Source organism: Artemia sp. Qi Xiang Cuo, chromosome 18 (assembly GCF_049724085.1).
Source record: "Artemia sp. Qi Xiang Cuo chromosome 18, ASM4972408v1, whole genome shotgun sequence".
Lineage (NCBI taxonomy): Eukaryota > Metazoa > Arthropoda > Branchiopoda > Anostraca > Artemiidae > Artemia > Artemia sp. Qi Xiang Cuo.
The window spans coordinates 5056015-5081296 of NC_142811.1; the positions used below are offsets into that span (position 1 = coordinate 5056015).

Sequence of the window (25282 nt, forward strand, 5' to 3'; positions counted from 1 at the left end):
AAGCAAATTAAACACACAAGAGAACTATACATAAAAATACTAGAAATGTGTAAGAATTTAAAAGGCATAAGAATTTAAAAAAAATAAAACTCACCACATACCCTTTTATCAGGATCTCAGCCAAATATTTTACCAACCCCCCCCCGACCCCATCACAAAATCTGAAGTCGTTTTCCCACCTTCCCAAAAAAGCTTTTCCTGAAAGGTGCAGCTGAATTCACCCAGTCAACACAAAACAAGGCAAAATGACCAAAAGTATAACTTTGGAAATACTTATTTTGGATAGGCGATAGGCCTACTGTACCAAGCGTGCCAAGGTGGTGGAACTGTTTGACACATTTGACGTTTTGATATGTAATATAACACTAGACCAACAGTGTCCCAATATTGAAGACGGATATTAGGACAGTAAGATCAACATTCCTGGTTATCCTAAAGGTATGACTAAACAACCAAAAGTGGATATTAAATACCCCTAGGTCTATTACACAAGCAATCGTGGCTTACCTTTTGTATCATCGTTGTGAAGAGGTTGACTCGATGAACGCCTTAACTTGGCTGCGCTGAAATAATTGCAAGTTGAATAAATGTTACGATGGATAAATAGAGAAAATCGGTAAATGGTAAAAATCGGTAATTTAAGATTAAATTGCGTTCTGTGGGAGGTATATGATATTACTATCTTGAATTTACTTTATATGAATAAACATCTACCTATCTGTCTATTTTTCTATCTGTTTCTGATGGAATCCATATTCTAAATTAATTAAATATTTTAAAATTAATTTTTAAAATTAAATATTTTGAAATTAAATAGCAGTTTTCGTTTGAAGACTCATTAGACTCTCAATCGTAAGCCCTCTAGAAAGTCCCCAAGCATATTCGGTATTCGAGGACTAAGGTGCAGGTTAAACACTAGACAGAAATTTTAGCCATCAATTGATAGAAGTCGGTATATAACAATGATGAACAAAACGGACGAGTTTGACCTGACTGCTAGTGACAACTGGACCAGAGGGAATAGATTTCAAAATAAAAGCTCATGACAATTCAATGTCTCCTGCTAAGTAGTCAATGGCGAACACTGAGAAACTTCTTTGAATTGGGGGTGTGTTGAAAATATCTATATTTAAGATTCAAGTTCCCTCAAGTCACAAAAACAATTCCCTCGTTTTTAGGCTAAATCTGTGATTGATAATCCGTGCTTATGAATTCACCAGGCTCCTTGTGATCTGTGAAGACGTATTAAGGTGTCTGGAATTTTTGTTTTTGTGATCACTCTTAATATAGTTGTTCCATTTGTAATCAATTTTATTTGTTTGTTTTATTCATTAATATTCAAAAACATTTTTCTCAGAAGATATCCATACGCATCATTTTACTGCAAAAAGGCCCCAAGAAAAACAACGGTAAGAAGCTCAGAGTTCAATTAAAGATAATAAATAGCGAGATTTCAAGTTAAGACGGAAAAAATGACGACATTAAAATTTAACAAATAGCCGAACGTGTAAAATTCACTGAAATAATAGCCGAATATGCACAAATCACCGAAAAATAGCCGAATATGCACAAATCACAAAAATATATTTCAGAGTCATTCGCCGTAGCGTTGACAAAGTAGGCCTATAGGCTAATGTGTCTCCGATGTTTTACATTTTTCCTCAGCGACTTCATATAGAACGGATGATCATAAAACATAGGAAGGGGTAATTCGGCCAAGGGGCTACACTAGGAGGGGGGGGGGGGGGTCAAGAAAAACGTTAAGAAGTTCTGAGCATTGTGTTTCAATTTACATTTGTAATGAAACTATACTAAAAGCGAGTAAAATCTTTTAATAAGACCAAAGCTGTATCCGGAGGGGGGATTGAAGGGTTTGACTCCCTCCCCCCTAAATGTTTGTCCGACTCGGAAAAACGTAACAAAAACGAATATAAACAAATTTTTGACGCGTGTTTTAAAGTTCTTTTGGTAGCACCCCCCCCCCCCAAAAAACAAAAATCCTGGATACTGCCACGAATAAGACAGTGAAAAAAAAAGCTTTTTGCTGTCTTATTAAAATATTTTACACGTTTCTAATATATTTTCATTATAATTGAGCCAAATCACAGTAGACAGAATATACCCAGTAAGCTTATCGCAGATCATTTCTGGTCTTCGTGAACAAAAAGCTCCTCCCACTTATTTCTGCATTAGCGGGAATGCGGGTTAGTCTGTTTTCGTTTGTATTTTAGTTTCAATGCACTTTGATGGAAACAGACGTAAACAGACAACCCGGAAGTCCCGCTAATCTGACTTCGCTTATGTTTATATCTGCAAAAACGTTCTCCGGAGCACTCGCACCCCGGTCCGGGTTTTTATAATGGGTGAGATAGAGAATGATCATACTGCTAATTATATAAACTGTGAGTCAAATAAAGCCCTGAAAGGCAGGCACGTATAAATTAGGCGGTCTCAACCCCCCTACCCTGAATATTAAACTTTTCCTAATTTTTTGATATTTCTTACTAAAATTATCAAATGATTATTTTTGCTATTGGCCCCCGCCCCGCCGCCCCCCCCTAAGAAAAAAAACACTAACTACGTGCCTGTCGAGCGGTAAATTATTTTGCAAGCTTTCAAATCGAGATTGAAAAAAATGGTCAATTAAAATTTCATAGATCAAGTTTCAAAGAAGATTCTATAGAAATTCCAAATAAAAATAATTACATAATCACTTTAATAAACTTTCAAGTCGTATAAACCGGCTAGACAAAAATCTAATAAAACGTGCTTCAAAGATACAACATACGAGCAGGAAGCTGAGACCATAAAAGTCTGAGAATTGGGTTGAAACACACTTCAATTCAAATAATACTAAAAACTTTTAAGAGCGGAAACTGACACTAGTGCCAAAACGAAAAATCACCAGCGCCATCTAACATTTGGTCATTTATTACTTTTTCGCCTTAAAATGTTGCATACATGTCTTTCATGAGCTTTGAAATGAAAGAGAGGGAGAGGGGAAAGGCCGTATCCGGGAGGTGTTAGGGGGGTTTGAACCCTCCCGAAATATTTTTTGACTCGTAAAAACGTAACAAAAATGGATATAAACGAATTTTGTATGCGTTTTTTTAGTTTTTTCTTGTAAAACCCCCTCCAAAAAAAAATCCTGGGTACGGCCTCGGGGAGGGGGGTAAAGAGGGCATCTCTGTCACCAGTTGGCCTAATTTCCAAGCTAGCTTGCACTTTGATTTAAAATACGTCTTGAAAAAAAATGATTAATTATCACTTGCAAAGAAATTTCAGCTTTAATCCTACAAAATTACAGGTTAATTAAACTAATTGCTAATTTTTATTTGAAATTCCCTAATTTATTAATTAAGTCACCAGACACTATCCTGCGTATGACGCTAGTGTTTTTTAAATAATAAACCAATTGAATCCCCCACCCTTTCATAATTTTTAGACCTTTATGTGTACAAATGTTAACTACAGTCGATGGCGTGAATTCCTAATAATTTAGGGGAACAAAATGTATTTTTCAAAATCTAGGGGAAAAAGTTTTTTTAGGGCGCTACTTTTTAATCCCTATTATCCTATGTTAAATTGCTGAAGATCCGACCCTTCAGGGGCGGGTCCATGGGGTAGTCTTAGGGACACATACCCCCCTCCCTCCTCTCTGGAAGGTCAAAACTTTTGCTAATTACAGGAGCGGAGGTTGAAAATACCAAAAGGGAGCAAATTTTATCAGCCCCCCCCCCCCAATATTGATTGTCGACCCACCCCTGCAATCTTTTTAAGTTCCTCATTCTCTTTGGTTTAAATATTCAGTTTAAAAATGTAGGCATACTATTCTTCATCACATTTTTTAAGGCCATTTTTACCCTGCTTTTGAGCAAAAGGGGGCTTACCAATCAATGTAAAATTTGGTTACCTTTAGATGAGACTTGAAGTGGTCCACAAAGAACAATATTTGTTGGTTCAAACGTGAAAATAATACATTTATGATTATTTCTAAAGACGGATGTTTGACCTTTTTTATCAAAGTAGTAAAAAGAAATCACTTGGCCATGTGCCAAGTTTCAATTTAAATTAGAACAAAATTAAAATAAGTTTAGTTTCCGTGAAAACAATTAATTTTTATCTACATTTAAAGTACATTTTCTGCTTAAACATGTTATATAAACTAGATAAAGTCCCTGAGCATTCGCTCCTCCTCCAACGTTATGATTTGGTAGGGTTATCAAGTGTGAGCCTCCAACACGGGCATGCCCACTATTTTGACCGTGGACGGAGGAGAGATGTATAGTTATGAGTATTTTGCTCAACAGATTCGTAGTGCAGGGTAGCCAGCATTCTGTTAGAATCCCGATTTATAAACAATTCTAACATGCACATTGTGTAACTGTTGTGACTCCCTCCCTCTATCTTATGGAATCACCTTTCTCCTGCAATTTCCAAGTAATTTAAATATTGTTCATTATTTACTAACTTTTTTCCAGACATTAGATATTAAGTATATTTTTACAAAAGTATGTTATTGGAGCTAGAAAAAGTTCATGTTCATTCCCTTCTCTCCAAGTGTACGATTTGGTATGTTTATCGTGTAAGAATCCCCAGCAAGAATGGGTCCTTCAGCGCAAAGGTAGGTTGTTGATTAGTTACGATTTTTATTTCGCTCAACAAATCAAGCAGTTCGTGGTAAAAAAAAAAATGTGAATAAGGAGCGATGCGGCTCAATAGTAGCCGAAACTCTAAGAAACAAAGTCTTGATAACAATGGATTCATCAAAAGAGTCAAATTTTGATGCTTATTCAAAATATACAAAATTCGTCAGGCTTAATGTTCCCATCAAACCCATCAAAAGTAAAAAGCCAGAAAAAAATTTACCCAATTTTTGAAAAAGGGGGGAAACACCCCAAAAGTATCAAGTGATCTTAATGAAAATCACACCATCAAATTCAGCATATCAGAGAACACTACTGTAGAAATTTCAAGATCATATATACAAAAATATAGAATTTTTTGCCACAAGCAAGATCACGGATGCGTATTTATTTGTTTGTTTTTCCCAGGGGTGATCATAACGAACCAGTGATCCTAAGATATCGGGAGAGGGTTCATTTGATGGGGAATCAAAACTTCTAGTGCCCTTTTTAAAGTGACCAAAAATATTGGCGGGCAGTTTGCTTCTTTTTTCTCAAAGATGTCAAATTAAAATTTTGAGATAGCCGTTTTGTTTAGCATAGTCGAAAGATCTAATAACAATGTCTTTAAGGATGACTTGACCTCCCACAGTGCCAGGGGAAGGGCTCACAATTATGAACTTTGCCCATTGTTTGGATTAAGTATTGGCAATTGGGAAGTATACAAATATTTTTCTAAGGGAGACGTTTCTCGGGGAGGGGGATGGTTACGTGGGAGGATTTTTCCACGAAGGAATTTTTCGTGGGGGAAGAGACTTTTTCTAGAGAAGGAGCTGGTTTTCCGGGGTTATTTAAAAAAAAAGACCAGATATTAAATTAAAAAAAAACTAGTTATTTTCAACTGAAAGCAAGGAGCAACATTAAAATTTAAAAAGAACAGAAATTATTATGTATGTGAGGGGGTTTCCTTTTCCTCAATACCTCGCTCTTTACGCCAAATTTTTTTTGTAGAAATTTCAAAAAAGCTTGTTATTCTAATTAAACGGCCCTTGTGTTTCAGCAGTCATTCTTAAATAATTGGAACAAAAAGTAAGAAAATAACTCGTTTTTTCTAATTCGTATGAAACGACGGCCAGAATTATGTTAGAACTTACATTTCAACTTTGCAACTTAAATGTATGCTTATAATTGTTATGCATGTACGAGTGCAACTGTTGTGATCCCCCATCCTCCCAATCTATTACCATTCTATATATATATATATATATATATATATATATATATATATATATATATATATATATATATATATATATATATATATATATATATATATATATATATATATATATATATATATATATATATATATATGTATATATATATATATATATATATATATATATATATATATATATATATATATATATATATATATATATATATATATATATATATATATATATATATATATATATATATTTATTTATTTTTTACCCGTCAAAAAAAGGTACAAAAGACGGAGTATCACTAAAAAAGAAAAAACACACACAAAAAAATAAATTACAACACATTACACATAATCAGAAAAATTACAAAGACGAGAAACGAAAACTCAATTATGCACTGCACTGCAGCTACGTAAAAAATTTTACTTTTTAAACTCCCAAATACTGAAGGAACAAAAGCAATATGATTAATAATTTCCTAACCTAACCTACAGTAAAATATTTGACAACTTCAATTCATTATCAACGGACTCAATCAATTAGTTTAAATATGATATGAGACAGTAAAAAGACTAAATATGACAAGATATGTGCAAATAAAATTAAGTGGACAGGGATTTACTGCCTTAGCAAACGGTACCAAGGGTGGGAAGAGACTTTCTCGTTGTACCATTTAATTTGTTCAATTATAGCTACCGTTGGGTCCGCAATTTTAAAATTTTTAACAAGGCGCGAATTCCTTGTCCACGGCGGGAGCCGCAACAAGAACTTCGCATACTTAAAAAACGTGGATCTGAGCTTTCTTTTCTCTGGCTCGGGAAAAATTCTCCAAAACGGGCTTATATACAGGAAATGGGGAAGGGACACTGCGTTATAAAGTCGAGCCAGAATTAAACGGTTGAAACGAATTTTAGATGAGACTACTCTACTGTAAGCAAAAGCCAGGCGTTTACGGAGATGATCAATAAGAAGGGAGCGGGTAGTTTTTAGATCCTTTCCAATTGGTAAACCAAGGTAAATAATTTTCGAGACAGGGGCTACAGACAGTTCTCCCAGCCTCAGAGACGAGACCTCTTCTTGGCGCCAGTTGAACAGAAGAATATCCGACTTCTGTGGGTTAAATTCAAGACCAATGCGACTGTAATGTGATTGTAGTGTGGAGAAGATGGTCTCTGTACCTGCGACTGTACGGCTGGGGTTCAGAATGTCATCAGTGTAAGCTATCATTGTAACTTCTATGCCACGAGCTATGCATGTTGTCTCGATAGTTGACTGTGGTTCAATAATACAACTATTAAAGGCACAAGGAGAGGTGACTAATCCTTGTCGAGCACCCTTTTTTACTGGGACCACAGGATTCCCTCGGTAGGACAGCATCACGTCTGGTGTATATTCAGTGAAGGATCGACCATGGCCAGTAAGTAGGAGTTCAGCCTGTAGGTGGTCGTACATGTCTTTAATAGGAAGTCGGATGTCTTTTTGTTCATCTCTCTTTTCCATGCCTAGAATGAGTTGATCGTGGAAGAGTAAGCTTTATGCAAAGCGGGAGTCACTTACGCTTATAGCAAGGAACTCTTTTGATTCAGTAGTATCAATCAAGACTGAAGCGAAAGCAGAAATGACGTGGTCACAACCAAAACCCCTCTGGTACCCAAAATGGGACGGGGGTGTTCAATAATTTTCTTAGAATTGATCAATGACCAAAAGTTCGAAGATTTTGCAAAGCGTTGGTGCTACTGTGATCGGTCTGAACGAAGCACATTCCGAAGTACTTTTTCCTTTCTTCAGGACTGGCCTAAGCGACCTAGTACTGAATGCCGATGGTACGAGTCCAGTAGTGAAGATTATCTGAAAGAGAAGAGTTAGGTGCCCCATGAAAGTTGGGCTGCAATGGCTAAAGTGAAGGGCGGATACACGGTCAATGCCAGCCGACTTCTTCTTTTTCAACCGTCAGACCGTGGACGCAACCTGTGATTGGGTAACTATGAAATCTGTATCTGGAATTGATGAGAGGAGGGATGAAAGCTTTTCTTGAACAGAAATTTTAAGATCCTATTTTGGGGCTGAAAACTCATCAAGGTAATAGTTTATCCATGTTAAAGATGGGATATCTGACTCGGGACCCGCTGACTCCTTCTTATCAAACATTTTCCATAAGATATTAGGATTTTTAATTACTTTTTCAGAAAGCTCAGATTTCAACAGCACACGGTGACGAGCAAGTTCCTTCCCAAACCTACGCTTAGATGCAACTCTAATTTCTTTAACTACTCCTGAGTGCGGTCTACCACATTCTTTCCACATCCTGTACCAGAAAGTAGCTGAGTCGTATGCTAATTGTAAGAAAGGGTTAGAAGACTATCTTTTTTCTTGAGTATGTTATCTGGCAAGAGACTTGGAAGCTTCTTGAGATTCAGCAGACAGAAGAGCATGGGTCAGTTTGGCGTAATAAATATTAAGACTTAGCCATGCATCTCTTTCATCACGATGAGAAAATTTCATAAGTATATATATATATATATATATATATATATATATATATATATATATATATATATATATATATATATATATATATATATATATATATATATATATAATATATATATATATATATATATATATATATATATATATATCTTTCGTTAAATAGAATCTATTTTACTAACAGCTATTTTCAATCATGATCTTTATTTTAATTTTTTGTGAAGTTTTCAATCTATTTTTTTTTACAATTCATGTGAATTTGCTCAGTGTTTTTCAGTCACAAATGAACTGAAATTGATCTTTAGGAGAAAATCAACTTTTATAGTTTGTAATACAGAAGTAGCAAAGTCTTTTTATATGTTGACTTGCGGCATTAACTTGCGCCAGTGAGATGACTTAGATGTCAGTTTTCTGTTCAGCATTTTCTGTCAGACAAGTTGTATTTTCTATTATAATTAATATAATTGTTCTATAGCATAATTATTTAAATAAAACGTTAATAATGACACAATAATTTTTCTATAATAATGTGTTGTACAGTAGTGGCTACATCCTTCCTTTCTATTTCGCCAAATTGGAGCTTATTGGCAAAATTGTGAATAATTTTGAATAATAATAATTTGATAATTTGAAGTGGCTTAAAGATCATTTAGGGATATTTTTGCGCAAATAGAGGCCTATTAAAAAACTAACCTTGGTAAACGCAATTCGAAAAAACGAAAAAAACGCAATTTTTGGCAATCTGTCATCCTTCGTCCGTACAACGTGGCCGAGCCACCTTAGCCTTTATTTCGTTATAGCCCTAGATAGTGGGGCAGTAAACAAGGCATAAAACTTTTGCTCAGCTGAACAGCTTGAAGGTTCTCGTCGAAACAACTCGAAAAGCTTCTGTGACCTATGTTGATCAGTTGCAACAATGGTATTTTATTAATATTGGTGGTGGTTTTATTTGTTTTTAGTTTATTTTAGTTTATATCTTTGTTTCCCTGTGCTGAAGACGCAACGTTTTCATACAGGCAAATATCCGCGTCGTTTTAGTTTTATCTTTTCTCTCTACTGGCCGCAGTCTCGTTTGTTTCTCGTTTCTCGTTTGTTCTTCATTGAGGGTTTTTTCTCTCTTTGTTGTTCTTTTATTATTTAGCAAATTATTTAATTATTATTAATAATGTTCATTTATTATTTGCACCCTCTACCTTAATAGAATAGAAATAAAATTCCATAATTACAAAATGATTATAACCATTAGATTTTTTATTTGAAATTTTGTACCCCTAAAACGCCTGTAACACTGTAAGTAACTTTAAAGTCCCTGAATATTTTTCCCTATTGGCTTTAAACTTCCAAGGATCTTTGCCTGGTCTAAGTTGGTCTAAAATCTATCTTAACCTTCCTTTGATTATAGCCCAAGACAGTGGGACGGTATGACACGGGATTTATGGGCTATTTCTGCTTGCAGAGACGAATAAGCCTGATTAGCGGAACTGCTAGAAGATAGTTGACGAAACAAAGGAAATGAAAAAAAAATCTTGTTATTGAAAACAAACAAGTAATTACTTCTTTTATTTTGGCTGACAAGCTGGTATTACTATGAATACAATTCTTGAGAAACCAACAATTTCATTGTAATGTTACACACGCAATTTTTGTCGTATAGTTAATGTGGCCACAGAAAACTATCTGTGGTTTTCCGTGGATAAAAGAAGTGAAAGCGAAGAATGTGAACGATGGTTGAACCATTCCATGGTCAGTCATTTCATTAGAAATTCCCACTAGCACACTGAACGTCAACATAAAACTTTGCAGTAACTTAGCCAGAGGATTGGGAATGAGAAATATTGAACCTTAAAAACAAATTGCATAATTAAAAGGTTAAACCACTTGGGACAGTGATTTTCGCCATAAAGGCTAATTTACATAAAGAAAACATGACAACCGTGGACGCAGCCATTGAAAACTATTTATGGTTTCTTAGTAGATAAGACGAGAAAAAGTAGATTGTAGATGATTTTTGAACAAATTCGTCGAACATATTCAGGAGCCCACTGACTCATCAAACAGTTCGTGGTAACGAACTTTAAGTACGGAGCGACCCGGCTCAATCGTAACCGAAACTCTAAAAAACAGAATTTTGATACCAATAGATAAATCACAAGAATCAGATTTTTATGGTGATTTCAAATATATTTATGCTGATTTCTGAGAAAATTTCCCTTATTTTCGAAAAAAAGGGGGAACACACCCTAAAAGTATTAGAACCTAAATGAAAATCACATCATCAGATTCAGCGTATCAGACAAACCTGCAGTAGAGGTTTCAAGCTCCTATTTGCAAAAATGTGGAATTTGTATTTTTTGCCAGAAGAAAGATCACGGATGCGTGTTTATTATTTTTTTTTCTGGGGTGATCGTATCGACCAAGTGGTCCTAGAATATCGCGGGAGGGCTTATTCAAACGGAAATTAAAAGTTATAGTGCCCTTTTTAAGTGACCAAAACATGGAGGGCAACTAGGCCCATTCCCAAGCTTATTTTTTGCCCAAAGTCACCCGATCAAAATTTTGAGATAGCCATTTTGCTCAGCATGGTTGAAAAATATAATAACTATGTCTTTGAGGATGACTTAATCCCCCCCCCCACAGTCTCCGAGGGAAGGGCTGCAAGTTATTAACTTTGCCAATTACTTACATATAGTATTGGTTATTGGGAAGTATACCGACATTCTCAGTTGAAATTTTTTCTGTTAGTGGGGGGGGGGGGGTCAGAGGTTACATGGAGGATCTTTCCAAGGAGTAAGTTCTCATGGGGGACGGGACATTGCTATGAAGGGGGCACCGGATTTCCCAGCAATATTTAAAAAACGATTAGAAATTAAATAAAAAAAACAAGTCTTTCAACTGAAAGTAAGGAGCAACATCAAAACTTAAAACGAACAGAAATTATTACGCATATGCTTGGGTTCATCCCCTAGTCAATACCTCGCTCAATAATATACGCAATAAAAATATACGAATATAGAAGTTCGTTATATAAGTTAATTCGTAAGTTACAAATGCTTATATCTAATATAAACGTTTGTAAATAAGATTAAACAATTTACACGAAAGCCAGTTAACCAAAAAAAAAGTAAAATTAATATCCCAATTTCTTTTTAATTGATCATATGAGGTAATCCAAAGTCAAAACCGTCGTTATTTCAAAAACGTTTAGCAATGAAAAAAAAATAAGTTTTTTTTTTTAGCTAAGAGTAAGGAGCGACAATAAAACTTAAAACGAACAGAAATTATTCCATATATGAAAGGGGCTGTCCCCTCCTCAATGCCTCGCACTTTACGCTAAAGTTTTACTCTTTCTCACAACTCTATTTTTTAAAACAATAAAAAACTTTAGCGTAAAGGGCGAGGTATCGAGGAGGGGCCAGCCCATTTCATATACGGAATAATTTCTGTTCGTTTTAAGTTTTAATGTCGATCCTTACTTTCAGTTAAAAAAACTTGTTTATTTTTATTTAATGTATCATTGAACGTCAACAGTGGCCAAAAAAAAACTTACTAAACGCATCAAAAATTTATTTATATGCATTTTCATTACTTTTTTACAAGTCCAACAAAATTTCCGGGGGAGGGGGGTTCAAACCGTGTGACCCCCCCTCCCCCCCCCCGGATACTGCTTTTTAACCATGGTCTTGCCCGCCCCCTGGCTGTTCTGAGGATAGTGTTGGTTTTTGGATGTTAAAAATTGCTGCTGGACCAGGCACGTTATATTACATAAGTAACATTTCACGCTAAGTAAGTTTATTTTACGTTATGAAGAAAGCCAACATAGCAGCCACAAAAATGGAGTTTCTGAGTCTGGAATTACTAAATTCAGACAATAAATTAACATAATTTTCTAGAAAGCCTTTTGCACCGTCTCTTCATCAGTGACCATCCTGCTACAACCACCATAAGATCATCATCAGAACTTGAATCTCCATTGCCATACCACATTTTCAATTTTTGAATATTTTGCTAATGATAATTTGTGCTCATTTACATACGATGATCAGATGGTTTTGCGCACTTTTACGTTATTTTGTTGTGAAAGGACTTGTTTAAATGTGAAAGGCTGTGCCTAACGTAACCCAGCTTAAACACTTAACCAGAAAATTAAGTACGCAGTGTAAAAGCCGCTTAATAGACTTACCCATTATCCGTACTTGAGGAGGAAGGAACCTGAGATAACCAAACTGTGGCCTGGTTAGTGGCCTCAGCTGGACTATGAGGTGCTGTGGCACTACTTCCTGGGACGTAGCTTTCAGGTACTGTTGTGCATGAGTTGACTTCAGGTGAACCCTAAAAAGTATTGTGGATGAGATAAGTGCGAACTGGAACAAATGACTGGCCTTGGGACGTTGCCGCGATTTAATCAAAGTTCTATATTATTTATTTTAAGTCACCTCTAGAAAAATTGTAAAAGTTAGAACTTAAAGACTTTAAAAATCCTCTGTGAGAATTCAAAAGACACCACATCAAAGGCGGATCTAGAGCAAATCTTGGGGGGGGGGTTGATGACAAGGGCGCCAATTATTAACCAAATTGACAAGTTTATTTTTAAACAAAGGGTAAAAAAGAAAAAAAACAAATGAGGGCACCAGAAAAATCTTGCAGGGGGCGCGGTCCCCCGGAGCTTTCAGGGACTGTTGTGCATGAGTTGACTTCAGGTGAACCCTAAAAAGTATTGTGGATGAGATAAGTGCGAACTGGGACAAATGGCTGGCCTTGGGACGTTGTTACGATTTAATCCAAGTTCTATAGGTGAACCCTAAAAAGTATTGTGGATGAGATAAGTGCGAACTAAGACAAATGGCTGGCCTTGGGACGTTGCTGCGATTTAGTCAAAGTTCTATATTATTTATTTTAAGTCACCTCTAAAAAAAATTGTAAAAGTTAGAACTTAAAGAGTTTGAAAATCGACTGTGAGAATTCAAAAGAAGCCAATTATTGACCAAATTGACAAGTTTATTTTTAAACAAAGGGTAAAAAAGAAAAAAAACAAATGAGGGCAGCAGAAAAATTTGCAGAGGGCACGGGATCCGGGATCCACCCATGCACTACATTACTCTTTTTTGGGAAAATTCAGATTTGCGGCCTGTATAAACCAAGCAAATTTCATGGATTAATCTAATTCTTCTCTCCCATCTCATTCGGTTCTCAAAATTTTCAGAATCAATCAATCAATTCATCTTTCTAAAAAATTCCACGACGAAGTCAATCAATTTATCTCACCAAAAAAAGTAAATGCATCATATCCACCACAGGGTTCTATGGCCTGGTAGAACAGCAGGGAACATAACAAGTTCAACTACTGTACTAACATATTAGAGACGCTTGATAATGCAAAACTTCAAAAGAGAATATAAAAAGAAAAGAGAGACTATAGAACCCTTTCTATAAAAAGAAAAGAGAGACAAATCCAACACCACAAAGAAAGAAAGAAAAATGCTTCTTGAGCTCAGTATAGAAGCGCCCAGATTGACAAAAGAACTTTAATGGTGTTTGTGCTGTCTTTCTAGAAAAAACATAGAGGATATAAAGCAATTTGCCCCTGGGGTTGAGTATTGGCGTTCAGCAGTCACGCTAGCTGGAAACCATAGCGATTAACTTGACAAAAAGCTTCAGAAGTCATCAAAGCTTCCGGCGAGTCACGTGGTGATTTTTACCTAATTTTTCCTTGGTGCTAAACAATGGTGGTTCTGGGCTCTCTTGCATCTGGGGCAAAATCTTGATTAGTGCCCCTGTCTCGCAAAAAATTTCAGGCCAAATTTAAGCAAAACTTTCACTTATTAACATAATTTTCATTTACATAGATCTGATTTTTTTTTCACTTTATATGGGAAAAAGGAAAATTTTGGATTCAACTGCTTATATTTCTGCCACCTGCATCCTCTACTTTATATTAAATAAACAAAACAAGTTTTTTTTCAACTGAAAGTAAGAAGCAATATTAAAACTTAAAACAAACAGAAATTATTACGTATTCGAGAGGGGTTGCTCTCCTCAACACCTTGCTCTTCACGCTATAGTTTTTCGGCATTAAAAAAAAAGTTACTTATTGTTCATCTGGGGACAAATGTAACTTTAGTGTAACGAGCGATGTGTTGAGGAGGGGGCAATCCCCCTTGAATATGTAATAATTTCTGTTCGTTTAAGTTATAATTCCCCCAGTTTACAATTCCCCCTGAAAAGTTCACCCCATGGAAAATTCTCCCCGTGTAAAGCCCCCCACGCAAAAATTCGTCCTCCCCTCCCCACCCGAAAAATGTATGCATACTTCCCAATAACAAATACTATACGTAGAGAATGGGAAAATTTTATAACTTAAAGACCTTTCCCCATGAGCCGCGGGGGGTGATATTATCAAACAAAGACATAGTTATTAGGTCTTTCAACTATGCTGAACAGAATAGCAATCTCTGAATTTGGATCGGACGATTTTGGGAAAAACGTGGCGTGGAAGGGGGCCTAGCTGCCCTCCGATTTTTTTGGTCACTTAAAAAGGGCACTAGAACTTTTGATTTCCGTTAGAATGAGCTGTCTCCCGATGTTTTAGCCCCACTGGGTCGATGCGATCACCTCTAGAAAAAAGAAATACTAATACAGTATCCGTGATCTTTCTTCTGGCAAAAAGTAGAAAACACCACATTTTTAAAGATAGGAGCTTGAAACCTCTACAGTATGGTTCTCTGATACGCTGAATAAGATTCTATTATTTTTAGGGGTTGTTTCCCCCTTTTTTCGAAAACAAGCCAAATTTTCCCAGGCTCGTAACCTTTGACGGGTAAGACTAAACTTAATAAAAATTCAATGCTTTTGATATATCTATTGGTAACAAACTTCAGTTTTTTAGAGTTTCGGTTACTATTGAGCCGGTTCTCTCCTTACTTACAGTTCGTTACCACGAACTGTTTGATTAATAAAATAAACTTTCAAAAATTAAAAAACGATTATAAATGTTAGATTATTTATTTAAAGTTTTGCGCCCCTAAAATTTCTGTGCCCGAGGCAAGTGCCCCCTCTGCCCCCTCCTAATACTGCAAATCCAACATCACAAAGAAAGAAAGAAAAGGGCTTCTTGAGCTCAGTATAAACTATTGATGACCATACAAGCAGGTAATGATGGCCATACAACCGTACTAGCAGGTAATCGTGGCGGCCAGCAGGTAATTGGCGTTCGGCCAATACTCAACCCCCAAAAACTTCTGGTGCTGAACAATCACAGGGTCCTAATCAACCGTTTGTTTGATGTGGTATCACGAAAGGGAGATTGCATTTCCCTTTTTAATTTTTCTTTTGTTATATCAAATTTTTAGATAATTCGATTTTTTTTTCCTCTTTAAGTAATTATATTTTCTAGGTTATTTTTTAAATCTAAACAACAGATTTCTTATTTCACGACAAGAAATGATTTTTTTTTTTTTTTTTTAATTGAAGAACAAAGCCACTTTAAATTGAAATGTTTTATTTGCTATCTTCGGAGAATAAGAATAAATTAAAGATTTGAAAATAACAAAACTAACACAAGAAAAGACGAATAATAGCAAAAGAAATGGCAGGCATTCTGGGTCGATATTTAGCGATCTGCCCTTAGGGTCGGAAAAGTATAGTGATAAAAAAAAATGCTTAAAAATTTACGAGACAAGTAAATAGGCAACAAGAACAATAATATAAAAAAAAAATCGAGAAGATAATATATAATACGCATGTTTCATTCGGAGTACTAAGGACATTGAAAATAAAATCTGCTTTTGTGAATTGTTTACATAAACATAAACAACCATGTAGCCTATGTCTGAAAAAAAAGGAAAAATTCGAGACTTCAATCTTTAACAAAAAAGTCCTCGATATAGAGTTAAGGAGTTTTCGCTTCTAGCGGGCCGAAGGCGAAGCTTTCTTTAAAAGGGGATTTGTCTTTGTGAGTCAACTAATCTTTTCACAGATCAGCATGGCAACACCGACAAAATGTAATATTGCCCTAAAATCTTCATAATTTTGAAATAACAAAAAGGGAAATCCTAGAATATCGTGGTTTCCAGATATGAATGGACCTAAGATGGCTACAGAGGAGAGGGGGGGGGGGACAAAAATGTTTTTTATTTATTTTCGTATTTTATTAATTACCAATCAAAAAGAGACTAAAAGAGACAAAATATTTTTATTTAGATGTCATTCGTAATTCACGTAATTTTATATTATTAATTGATAATATTTAAACTTTTTTATTTGAAATCTGAGTCGAACAAGTGCCACGAGCTGATTTCGCATCAAGTTAAAATGACGAGTGGAAAGCACGGTTGTCATGTTTTATTTTGCCTGACACTTGTGATTGACACGTCAATGTTCTATAATACTTGTTCAGACTTAACTGCCAGTGTTACTGTCTCGCAAGACAGATAACTCTGCATTTCTCATTTATTTTTTAGAATGGAATTAAATCATTTCTTTCAATCATTTTTGACAAACAATTTATTTCGTTCAACATTGATTTCCTTTTTATCATTATTTTGAACATAAATGCCCTATTGCCTATATAGGTTATCTGAAGCTAAGTGTTACAAGTTAATCATAGCCAGCGCAATAGTTTAGACTTGCAAAAATTAATGTGTCTCCCATGGATTTTCTTTTGTTTTTACAGTTATCATGGCTGCAGTGGTAGCTGCAACCTAGTAAAGGAACAAACCACGGCCCATAGTAACCAAAAATTAAAAAACGCGTTTTAAAAAAAATGGCAAATGAGAAAAATTGTCATTTCGAGCTGATTGATGAATGGCAACTATTATCTGAATTTTTCTTAATAGTAAAATGTTAGCCTGAAAAGAAATTTAGTGGAAATTCGAAAATTGCCTAAAACCCAAGGCTGTTCTAGGGGGGTTGGGGGAGTTTGACCCTCCCCAACGAAATGTTTATTTGATCCGTAAAAACGTAACAAAAATGAATATAAACAAATTTTTGATGCGTTTTTCAAAGTTTTTTTGTAACCCCCTCCCCCGAAAAAAATCCTTGTGTACACCCCCCCCCCCCCAAAGAATCCTTGTGAAAAAAATCCCCCAAAAAAGGCTGGATACGGCCCTGCTGAAACCCCTCAAGAATGGCAATGGACCAAAACAAAAAGTACACCATTGGAATCGCCATGGCCGAAAACCCTGTTCAACAAATTTACAGTTCCCTGGCTTAAACAACAATGAAAATCAGTTTTTTACATGAGTAGCCCCGATGTGTCCTGTTTTTTATTTTATTTTATTTTTCTCAACTACTAGTCATCATTCAGAACAACTGACAGAAAAAAGTGGCGGGGGGTATTTCAGTCTCTAAGAATTTTCGGTACTTTCTTTGGACCCAAAGCAGAAGGAAAGCACTCACAGTTATTTCAACTTTGCGTCCCTGGGTACACCCTAGAGCCTGAGAAGGTATCAGATCAAAATTATAAGCTAGGCATTTAATCAGAACGGCCAGAAGTCAAAAATATGCCTTTAAGGGTAAAATGACCTTTATAGCATCATGCACAAAGTCTCCAAGTTAAACAAATAGCCTAATCAAAACAGAGGTGGACATGAAATGTGGATATTACTCACTTTATTGAAATCATGACCCCCCCCCCTCTGATCAACCTCATAAATATAGTCATCAGTCTGATCGTTTCTCATTGATATTATCAGAATTGACTATCCCAAGTACATATTATATTACTACTACTACTACTACCACTGCTACGAACAACTCGCTACAGCACCAAGCCACCTGAGACCATCACAGCTACATACGCTCATTCTCCATCCTAATGTATTCAAAGCTTCCCCCTTTAACCCCTCTCATGAAGTTTCAATTTCCTTCAAATCCTTCGTTATGACCTCTTCCCAGCCCCCCTTCGGGGACAACATACTTTTCTGTTGCCCCTAGATCTTTGGCCAAAAAGAGCAATCTTTAGCAACCTGTCGTGCTTCATCTGTAAAACGTATGTCTTGCATTTAACATATAGTCCTTCATCCTTAACGTTGGACCCAACTTCATCCTTAAAAAGTTGCACTCAACCACATTTATCGTTCAGCTTATGGTTTCACATACGGTCAGTCCAACGGGTAGCTGAAACTATTTGTAAAATATTCCCGTGGAAAACATTTAACAAGTCTACTACACCCTTCAAAGCTCCCACACTCCAAAACCATACTTGACCAGCATCATTATCGTAGCTTTCAATATTCTAATCTTCGTTTGCAGACTTACCTTCCTGTTCTTTCAAAAATTTTCAACTGTGGCCTTGGCCCTAGCTACACCCTGGGCCTTGGCTATTCTACTTTCTACATCTTCACTGTCCTTACTAATATTACTACCCAGGTAAGTTAAACTATCCATGTGATGGATGTTCTAGTTAGCCAACATCACCTCTTTACCTCGTTTATTCCTAGTCTAAGCGACTTAGTCCCCGTTAATTCTCAAACATCAATTCGACAAGCCTCTCGAACAATCCAAAATTTTCAATTTATGTGTTTGATAGGTTCAGGAACAAATTGGAGTATTTGAACCAATTTTGGAACTAATTGGATCAAAAAATATGTTCGAAAATTTTTTTTAATTTTTAAAGAAAGTTGGAACAATATTGGAATTTTCCTTGGTATTCGTTTATTTTTGTACATATTCAATTTGAACACTTGCGGATCTAAATTTTACAACCTCTCACAAATTAAATTACAACATTTCACAAATTAAATTGCAACATTTCACAAATTTTCCGATTTTTTGCTAGAATAATATTTGAATCTTCATTTTTTTACATGTTCGTTTCAGCCTCTAGAGTGTTATCTAGAGTTTCAGTATCGTATTTGTTATCTGTTCAATTTTTAGCTCAAATAACCAATTTGTCTGCTGGCACAACCTTTCTCAAATTTTGCATTCTTTTTACTCGAAGCATATTTGAGTTTTTAGGTTTTTTTACTTATTCAATTTGTCCTGATGAGTCACTCAAATCCTCCAATTTGCCTGTTGGTATAACAATCAAATTTTCAATCTGGCTGCAAGCTTCAATTTTTCACCTTCTCTGCTTGTTAAACTCTGTTTTTTTTTGTTTTTTTTTGTCGTTGTTTTTTAATATTCCGATTTGTCCTCTTGAGTAGCCCAAATCTTCCAATTTTCCTACTGGCACAACATTATGAATACTGACGCTGGCACGGCGCTGCCACTGCTTCAACACGGTGCTATTAGTCTCTGTGTAATTCTGTTACGTCATGGTACATCCAAAATAATAAATTTATTGTTCATCAGTTGCATAAAATTGTTGTTAAGTAACTACGGCACCTTCAATTTATCAGTGATTACGTAGCCAAAATAATTTGCAAATTGATCTTTGATTTCATCTATAATTCAAATTTTATGTTTCTACTCGTTAGAATAATCTTTTTTCGTCTGGCAAAATTAAAAGACAAGAGAAAGTTTGGCATATTATCAAAGCAAATAGAAAAAAAAACTTTACCGGTAAATAATTTACCGTACAAAGAAACAGTGGTGCCAAGTCCCGAGAATATGAGGGGGAGGGGTACATTTTTCAGAATCTAGGGGGACAATTTTGTTGTTTTAAAGAAATAGTTTTCCTGAATAGAATTTATTCCATTTATTACTACATTTATTCCATTCAAAATTGAACCAAACAATTATGGATAAAATTTATTCCATTTATTCCTACATTTATTCCATTCAAAATGGAACCAAAAATTATGGATAGAATTTATTCCATTTATTCCTACATTTATTCCATTCAAAATGGAACCGAACAATTATGGATAGAATGTATCCCATTTATTCCATTTATTCCTACATTTATTCCATTCAAAATGGAACCAAACAATTATGGATAGAATTTGGTCACACAAATTGATTGGACAAATATTAAATGGTCACAAAAAGTGCACCTTGTAATTTTTCTTAGAATAAATATTTTCCTGTCAAAATCGAAATAATCAAAATAACTCGCCGTTTTAAAACATGATTGTTTTACCAGATTGTAATCAGATGCCAATATAAAGAAGGAAAAGATATTCGACTCAATCGGTTCTCGGTGATTATAAACTAAACAAAAACAATTTTTTTCTACTGAAAGTAAGGAGCAACATTAAAACTTAAAATGAACAGAAATTATTAGGTATATAAAGGGGCTGCCCCCTCCTCAACACCTCGCTCTTTACGCTAATTTTTTTAGTACCTTTAAAAACGATCCTTGTGTTCCAGGAGTCATTATTAAAAAATCGGGACAACATTCAAACTTTAGCGTAAAGAGCGAGGAGTTGAGGAGGGTGTAGCCCCCTTTATATACGTAATAATTTCTGTTCGTTTTAAGTTATAATGTTGATCTTTACTTATCGTTGAAAAAACTTGTTTTTTTTATTTAATTTCTGATCGTTTTTCAAAAAATGCCAGGAAATCTGGCCCAACCTCCATGGATAAACCCCCTCCCCACTGACATATCCTCAAAACAATTCAGTTCCGGTGAAAATTTACCCCAAATAATTACTCCACGCGTAAAATTGAGACGGAAAAGAGAAAGCAAGACAGATAAAAAGTAATTTGTTTAAGAATTCTGGCAAATACCCCCAGTGTATAATTTCCTCTGACAAGTTCACTCCCTGGAAACTTCCCCCGTGTAAAAACCCCCCGCAGAAAATTTGCCCCACCCCCTGAAAATATATGCCTACATCCCAATAATAAATACTATGCGCAAACATTGGGCAAACTTTATAACTTAAAGACCTTTCCCCTGGGGCTGTTGTGTGTGTGTGGGGGGGGGAGGGTCCTGTTATGACCAAGAGCATAGTTATTGGGCCTTTCAACTATAATGAACAAAATGGATATCTCAAAATTTTGATCGGACGATTTAGGAATGAAGAGGCGGGCGAGGGGGCCTAGTTGCCCTCCAATTTTTTCCGTCACTTAAAAAGGGCACTAGAACTTTTAATTTCCGTTCTAGTGATCCTTCTCCGGATATTCTAGGACCACTGGGTCGATACGATCACCCCTGGAGAAAACAAACAAAAAAAACAACAACAAATAAACACGCATTCGTGATCTTTCTTCTGGCAAAAAAAATACAAAATTCCACATTTTTACAGATAGGAGCTTGAAAACTATAGCCTATAGTAGGGTTCTCTGATACGCTGAATCTGATTATGGGATTTTCATTGAAATCACTTGACTTTTGGGGGCTATTCCCCTCATTTTTGAAAATCAGGAAAATTTTCTCCGGCTCGTAACCTTTGATGGGTAAGACTAAAGTTAATGTAATTTATATATTTGAAATCAGCATAAAAATCCGATTCTTTTGTTTTATCTATTTGTATCAAAAATCCGTTTTTTTAGAGTTTTGGTTACTATTGAGCCGGGTCACTCCTTACCACGGGTCGTTCGTTACCACGAACTGTAATTATGTGGCAGCTTGAAAACTGAAGCTGAAAACGGAAACAGGAACTAAAGCAGGGATAAAGCTCAGGCCCGGTCCCCCAAGGTCCTAAATTTTCCCGAATTTTTGGGCACCTCTTATTCAAAGCGACAATTTTTATTGCCCCCACCCCCAAAACAAAAATCCTTTATATGTGCCTGACTAAAATAATTACTGTTCAGAACCGTAACTCGACGGTACTAATAGGTACAGAAATATTAAAATAACCAGACTTACTTGAGTAACTGTTGGTGGAAATTCGTTGACGAAATTTAAACCCTCAAAATCGGTAGATGGTGGTCTTGTCACTTGGATTCCACTATCTCCACTGTTGCATTTTGAATTTCGACTTGAAATAGCCCTTTTCGATCTTTTTCGCTCTTTGCTGGCCCTCCAGGCTAAAGGCCCAAACCTGCAGAAAAATATAGGTTATTAAAGTAATTAAATTAAAATGACACATGAGACTTTAATTTATAGCAATTACTAAGCTGAAGTCTTGTTTTTTCGGCAGCATATTTCGTCCTAAAAGTACATCTTTAGAAAAATTCTTAAGATAAAAAGGATAAAGGATATTAAAAAGGATAAAGATCTTCCAAAGCCATTGCTAGCACATACGGCGTCGAACGCACGTCTCAGTTGTTGGGTCTTTTAAACAGTGGCAAATAGCATGCCTGTTACCCAACCTTGCCGCAACGGGGATCAATCCTTGGGCAGCGTATTGCCAAGCGGAGTATGAATCCTCTATGCTAAAGGGCGAAGGCTTATTACTTCTTCTCATATTTTTACTCGCTGCTAAATTGGAATTTTTGTAAAAGTGAACCATCGTGCTGAGAGCAGTGGGAACGATATGGAATGTTTCATGACTTGGCATTGCCACATTTATACTGAAAAGAAACTTTAATTCTGGAAACTATTTTTGACAATCAGGAAAATCTTTCTGTTAGTCTTGTTCTACAGCCCAAACCAACACAACCCGGTTTCCATGAGTATAGAGGGGTCCATATCCGGATAGTCAAGGGGTACGGACTATATAATAATGTTGCTCTCCCAATTATTGGAGGGCAACTCAAACCCTCCCCCCTTGTCCCCCCACGAAACAGCGCCCCTGGGGAGGAGTTTACAAAAAAAAAAATAAAAACGCATCAAAAGTTTGTTTATATTCATTTTTGTTACTTTTTACGAGTTGGACAAACATTTCAGGTGGAGGGGATTCAAACCCCATAACCCCCCTGGATACGGCCTTGGTTACGAGAAATTTGTAATGTTTTGAACCGTTGTTAGAGAATATTGCTGATGAATTTTGAACCCACATAAAAAATATATAAAATATTTAGGTTACGTTAGGTTAAGTATTTAATATATGCAATGCTTTTTAAATAGATATTAAATAGATAAGACAAGATAAGTATCTTTGTAGATTTGCACCTAAGAAATTAAACTATTTTCATGAAATTTGCTAGAAATTTTTGATTTTGGTAAGTAAAATGGCGTTATGCTAAACAAAATACATTTTACTGGGGATAGGAGGAAGTAAAAAATATGTTTTGCAAAAACATATGTTTTTGCTTCTTTTTTTGCAAAAACTTCTTTTTGCAAAAATATGTTTTCGGTCGATTTATTCTTACTTAAGCAATTGAATGTGAAATTGTTATATTGTGATTAGGCATCCAAGATGCAGTAAACTATAATATCTAAACCTGCAGATTCTAACTATTCTGAGTAAGAAAAAGAGGATGTGTCGTGATATGGATAAAAGAAAATTCCCAAATATCACAGGCAATCCCGTATCCAGGATTTTTTTTTTGAGGAGGGGGGTTTACAAAAAACAGTATTTTTGTGTTATCCCGAACACACTCAATAAATTTGTTTTCTTTGATCTGAGCAAAACCGCTTTTACTCTGGCATTCGGTAATAATTAGCTTGTGTTTTCGTGGAATTTGTTTTAAGGTATATTTAATTTATTATATTTTATTTTATATTTAATTTATTTTGAGGTATATTTATTTTATTATAAGGTATATAAATTTATTTTAAGGTATAAGGTATGTTTTAATCAAATATTTAATATATATAGGTGGTTAGGCTAGGTATTCAATATAATGCATTCTGGGTGGCCTGCTTTCCATAATTCTTTGTTGTGGTTTCAATAATTTTCTTACTAAAGTATTATATTTTTATCATTTTTAGATATATTTCATTATACCTAACTTCACTTCTTGAGCGTGTTCCGAACAATATATAAGTACCCGAAAAGCTTGACGAAACTCATCCAAAAATTTGTTTATATGCGTGTTTGTCACTTTTTATGAGTCGGACAAAGATTGTGGTGGGAGGACTCGAACTTAGTAACCCCTCCTCACTGGATACAGCCTTGATCTCAGGAGCCGCACAAGGTTTCGGGACCTGGGTAAAACCAAACAACCAGTCTTGCTTTGATTGAGGGGTTTGAGGGCAAACCTTCGTTTCCAAAAAAAATCAATATAATACTTTTTGATTGCGCATCGACGTTCTTCACCCAAGACCCCCCCCCCGACACTATGCACCTAAGATTTGGTAACCTTAAGCTAGACATATAGTCATGAAACCATTTTAGGAATATTTGCATACTCATTGTTAGATTGAAACATAGAAATAATAGTGAGCAATCATCTTGAGGAGGTAGGGCTGTCATACCAAGATCTTTCTGTTTGAGGGGGCTAGAGTACAAATCTTTGTTTTTCAAAAAAGTGTCACATATTGCTTTTTGGCTTAAAAAATTGATTCGCTACGCACCCAAGAATCAATATCCTGAAACTAAACAAATACGCAAGGGTAATTTGGCTTCATTTCTAACGCACACTTAACAGAATAATGTGATTGGCTTACGGAAAAACGTCACAGAAATAAACCAATAGAATTATAGCATATTTTAAACACGGAATTATAGAATAGTAATTGGTCTTCTTCTCTCTGTCAATACCTACCTTACAGAAAATGATTTTTTTTTTCACCCATCAGGGTTAGGTTCATATTCAAAGCAATGCACACATTCATACGATTAGTCTCATGCATCCCTTTCAGAAAATTTCAGACAATAAATAGGCCAAATTTTATTTTCAAATCCCAGTCAGGGAAGATCCTCTGAAACCCTTTCATGAATTCTGGCTCAAAATACTCGTGTTCTAATTGGAAATCATTCGGTGTGACCTGTATCATGTTGACAGATCAAGTGAAGAAGAAGAGGATACAGCCTAGAGTTTTTGGAAAGCGAGCTCCAACTTTTTTTTCTATTTCTTCAGGCTTTACACGAGTATCCAGAATTCGAAGGAAAAGATACGAGGAGATTTGTCTCTCCTTCGACAGGTTAATCGATTCAAGAAGACAAGGCATATCCCTTTCTTAAGGAAGGTGTTAGGCACTATGTTGCTGACTGTACACCATGAAAAAATATGCAACGCTATAAAAGCTAGCTGGTGTTTCTACCAACAATAAAGTCAGAACTTACCCGA

The 25282-nt window shown here is 35.6% G+C and overlaps 1 protein-coding gene across 1 annotated transcript in view; it reads right to left on the reverse strand.

Moving 5' to 3' along the window:
- The window catches only part of RhoGEF3 (Rho guanine nucleotide exchange factor 3), a 213413-nt gene that overhangs the window by 48365 nt on the left and 139766 nt on the right, over window positions 1-25282 (reverse strand). The window contains exons 6-8 of the mRNA XM_089104622.1: window positions 22032-22206; window positions 12522-12670; window positions 508-563 (exon numbers count right to left, since the gene is read on the reverse strand). Coding sequence (XP_088960748.1) covers window positions 508-563; window positions 12522-12670; window positions 22032-22206 — 380 coding nt within the window. The remainder of the gene's footprint in view (window positions 1-507; window positions 564-12521; window positions 12671-22031; window positions 22207-25282) is intronic.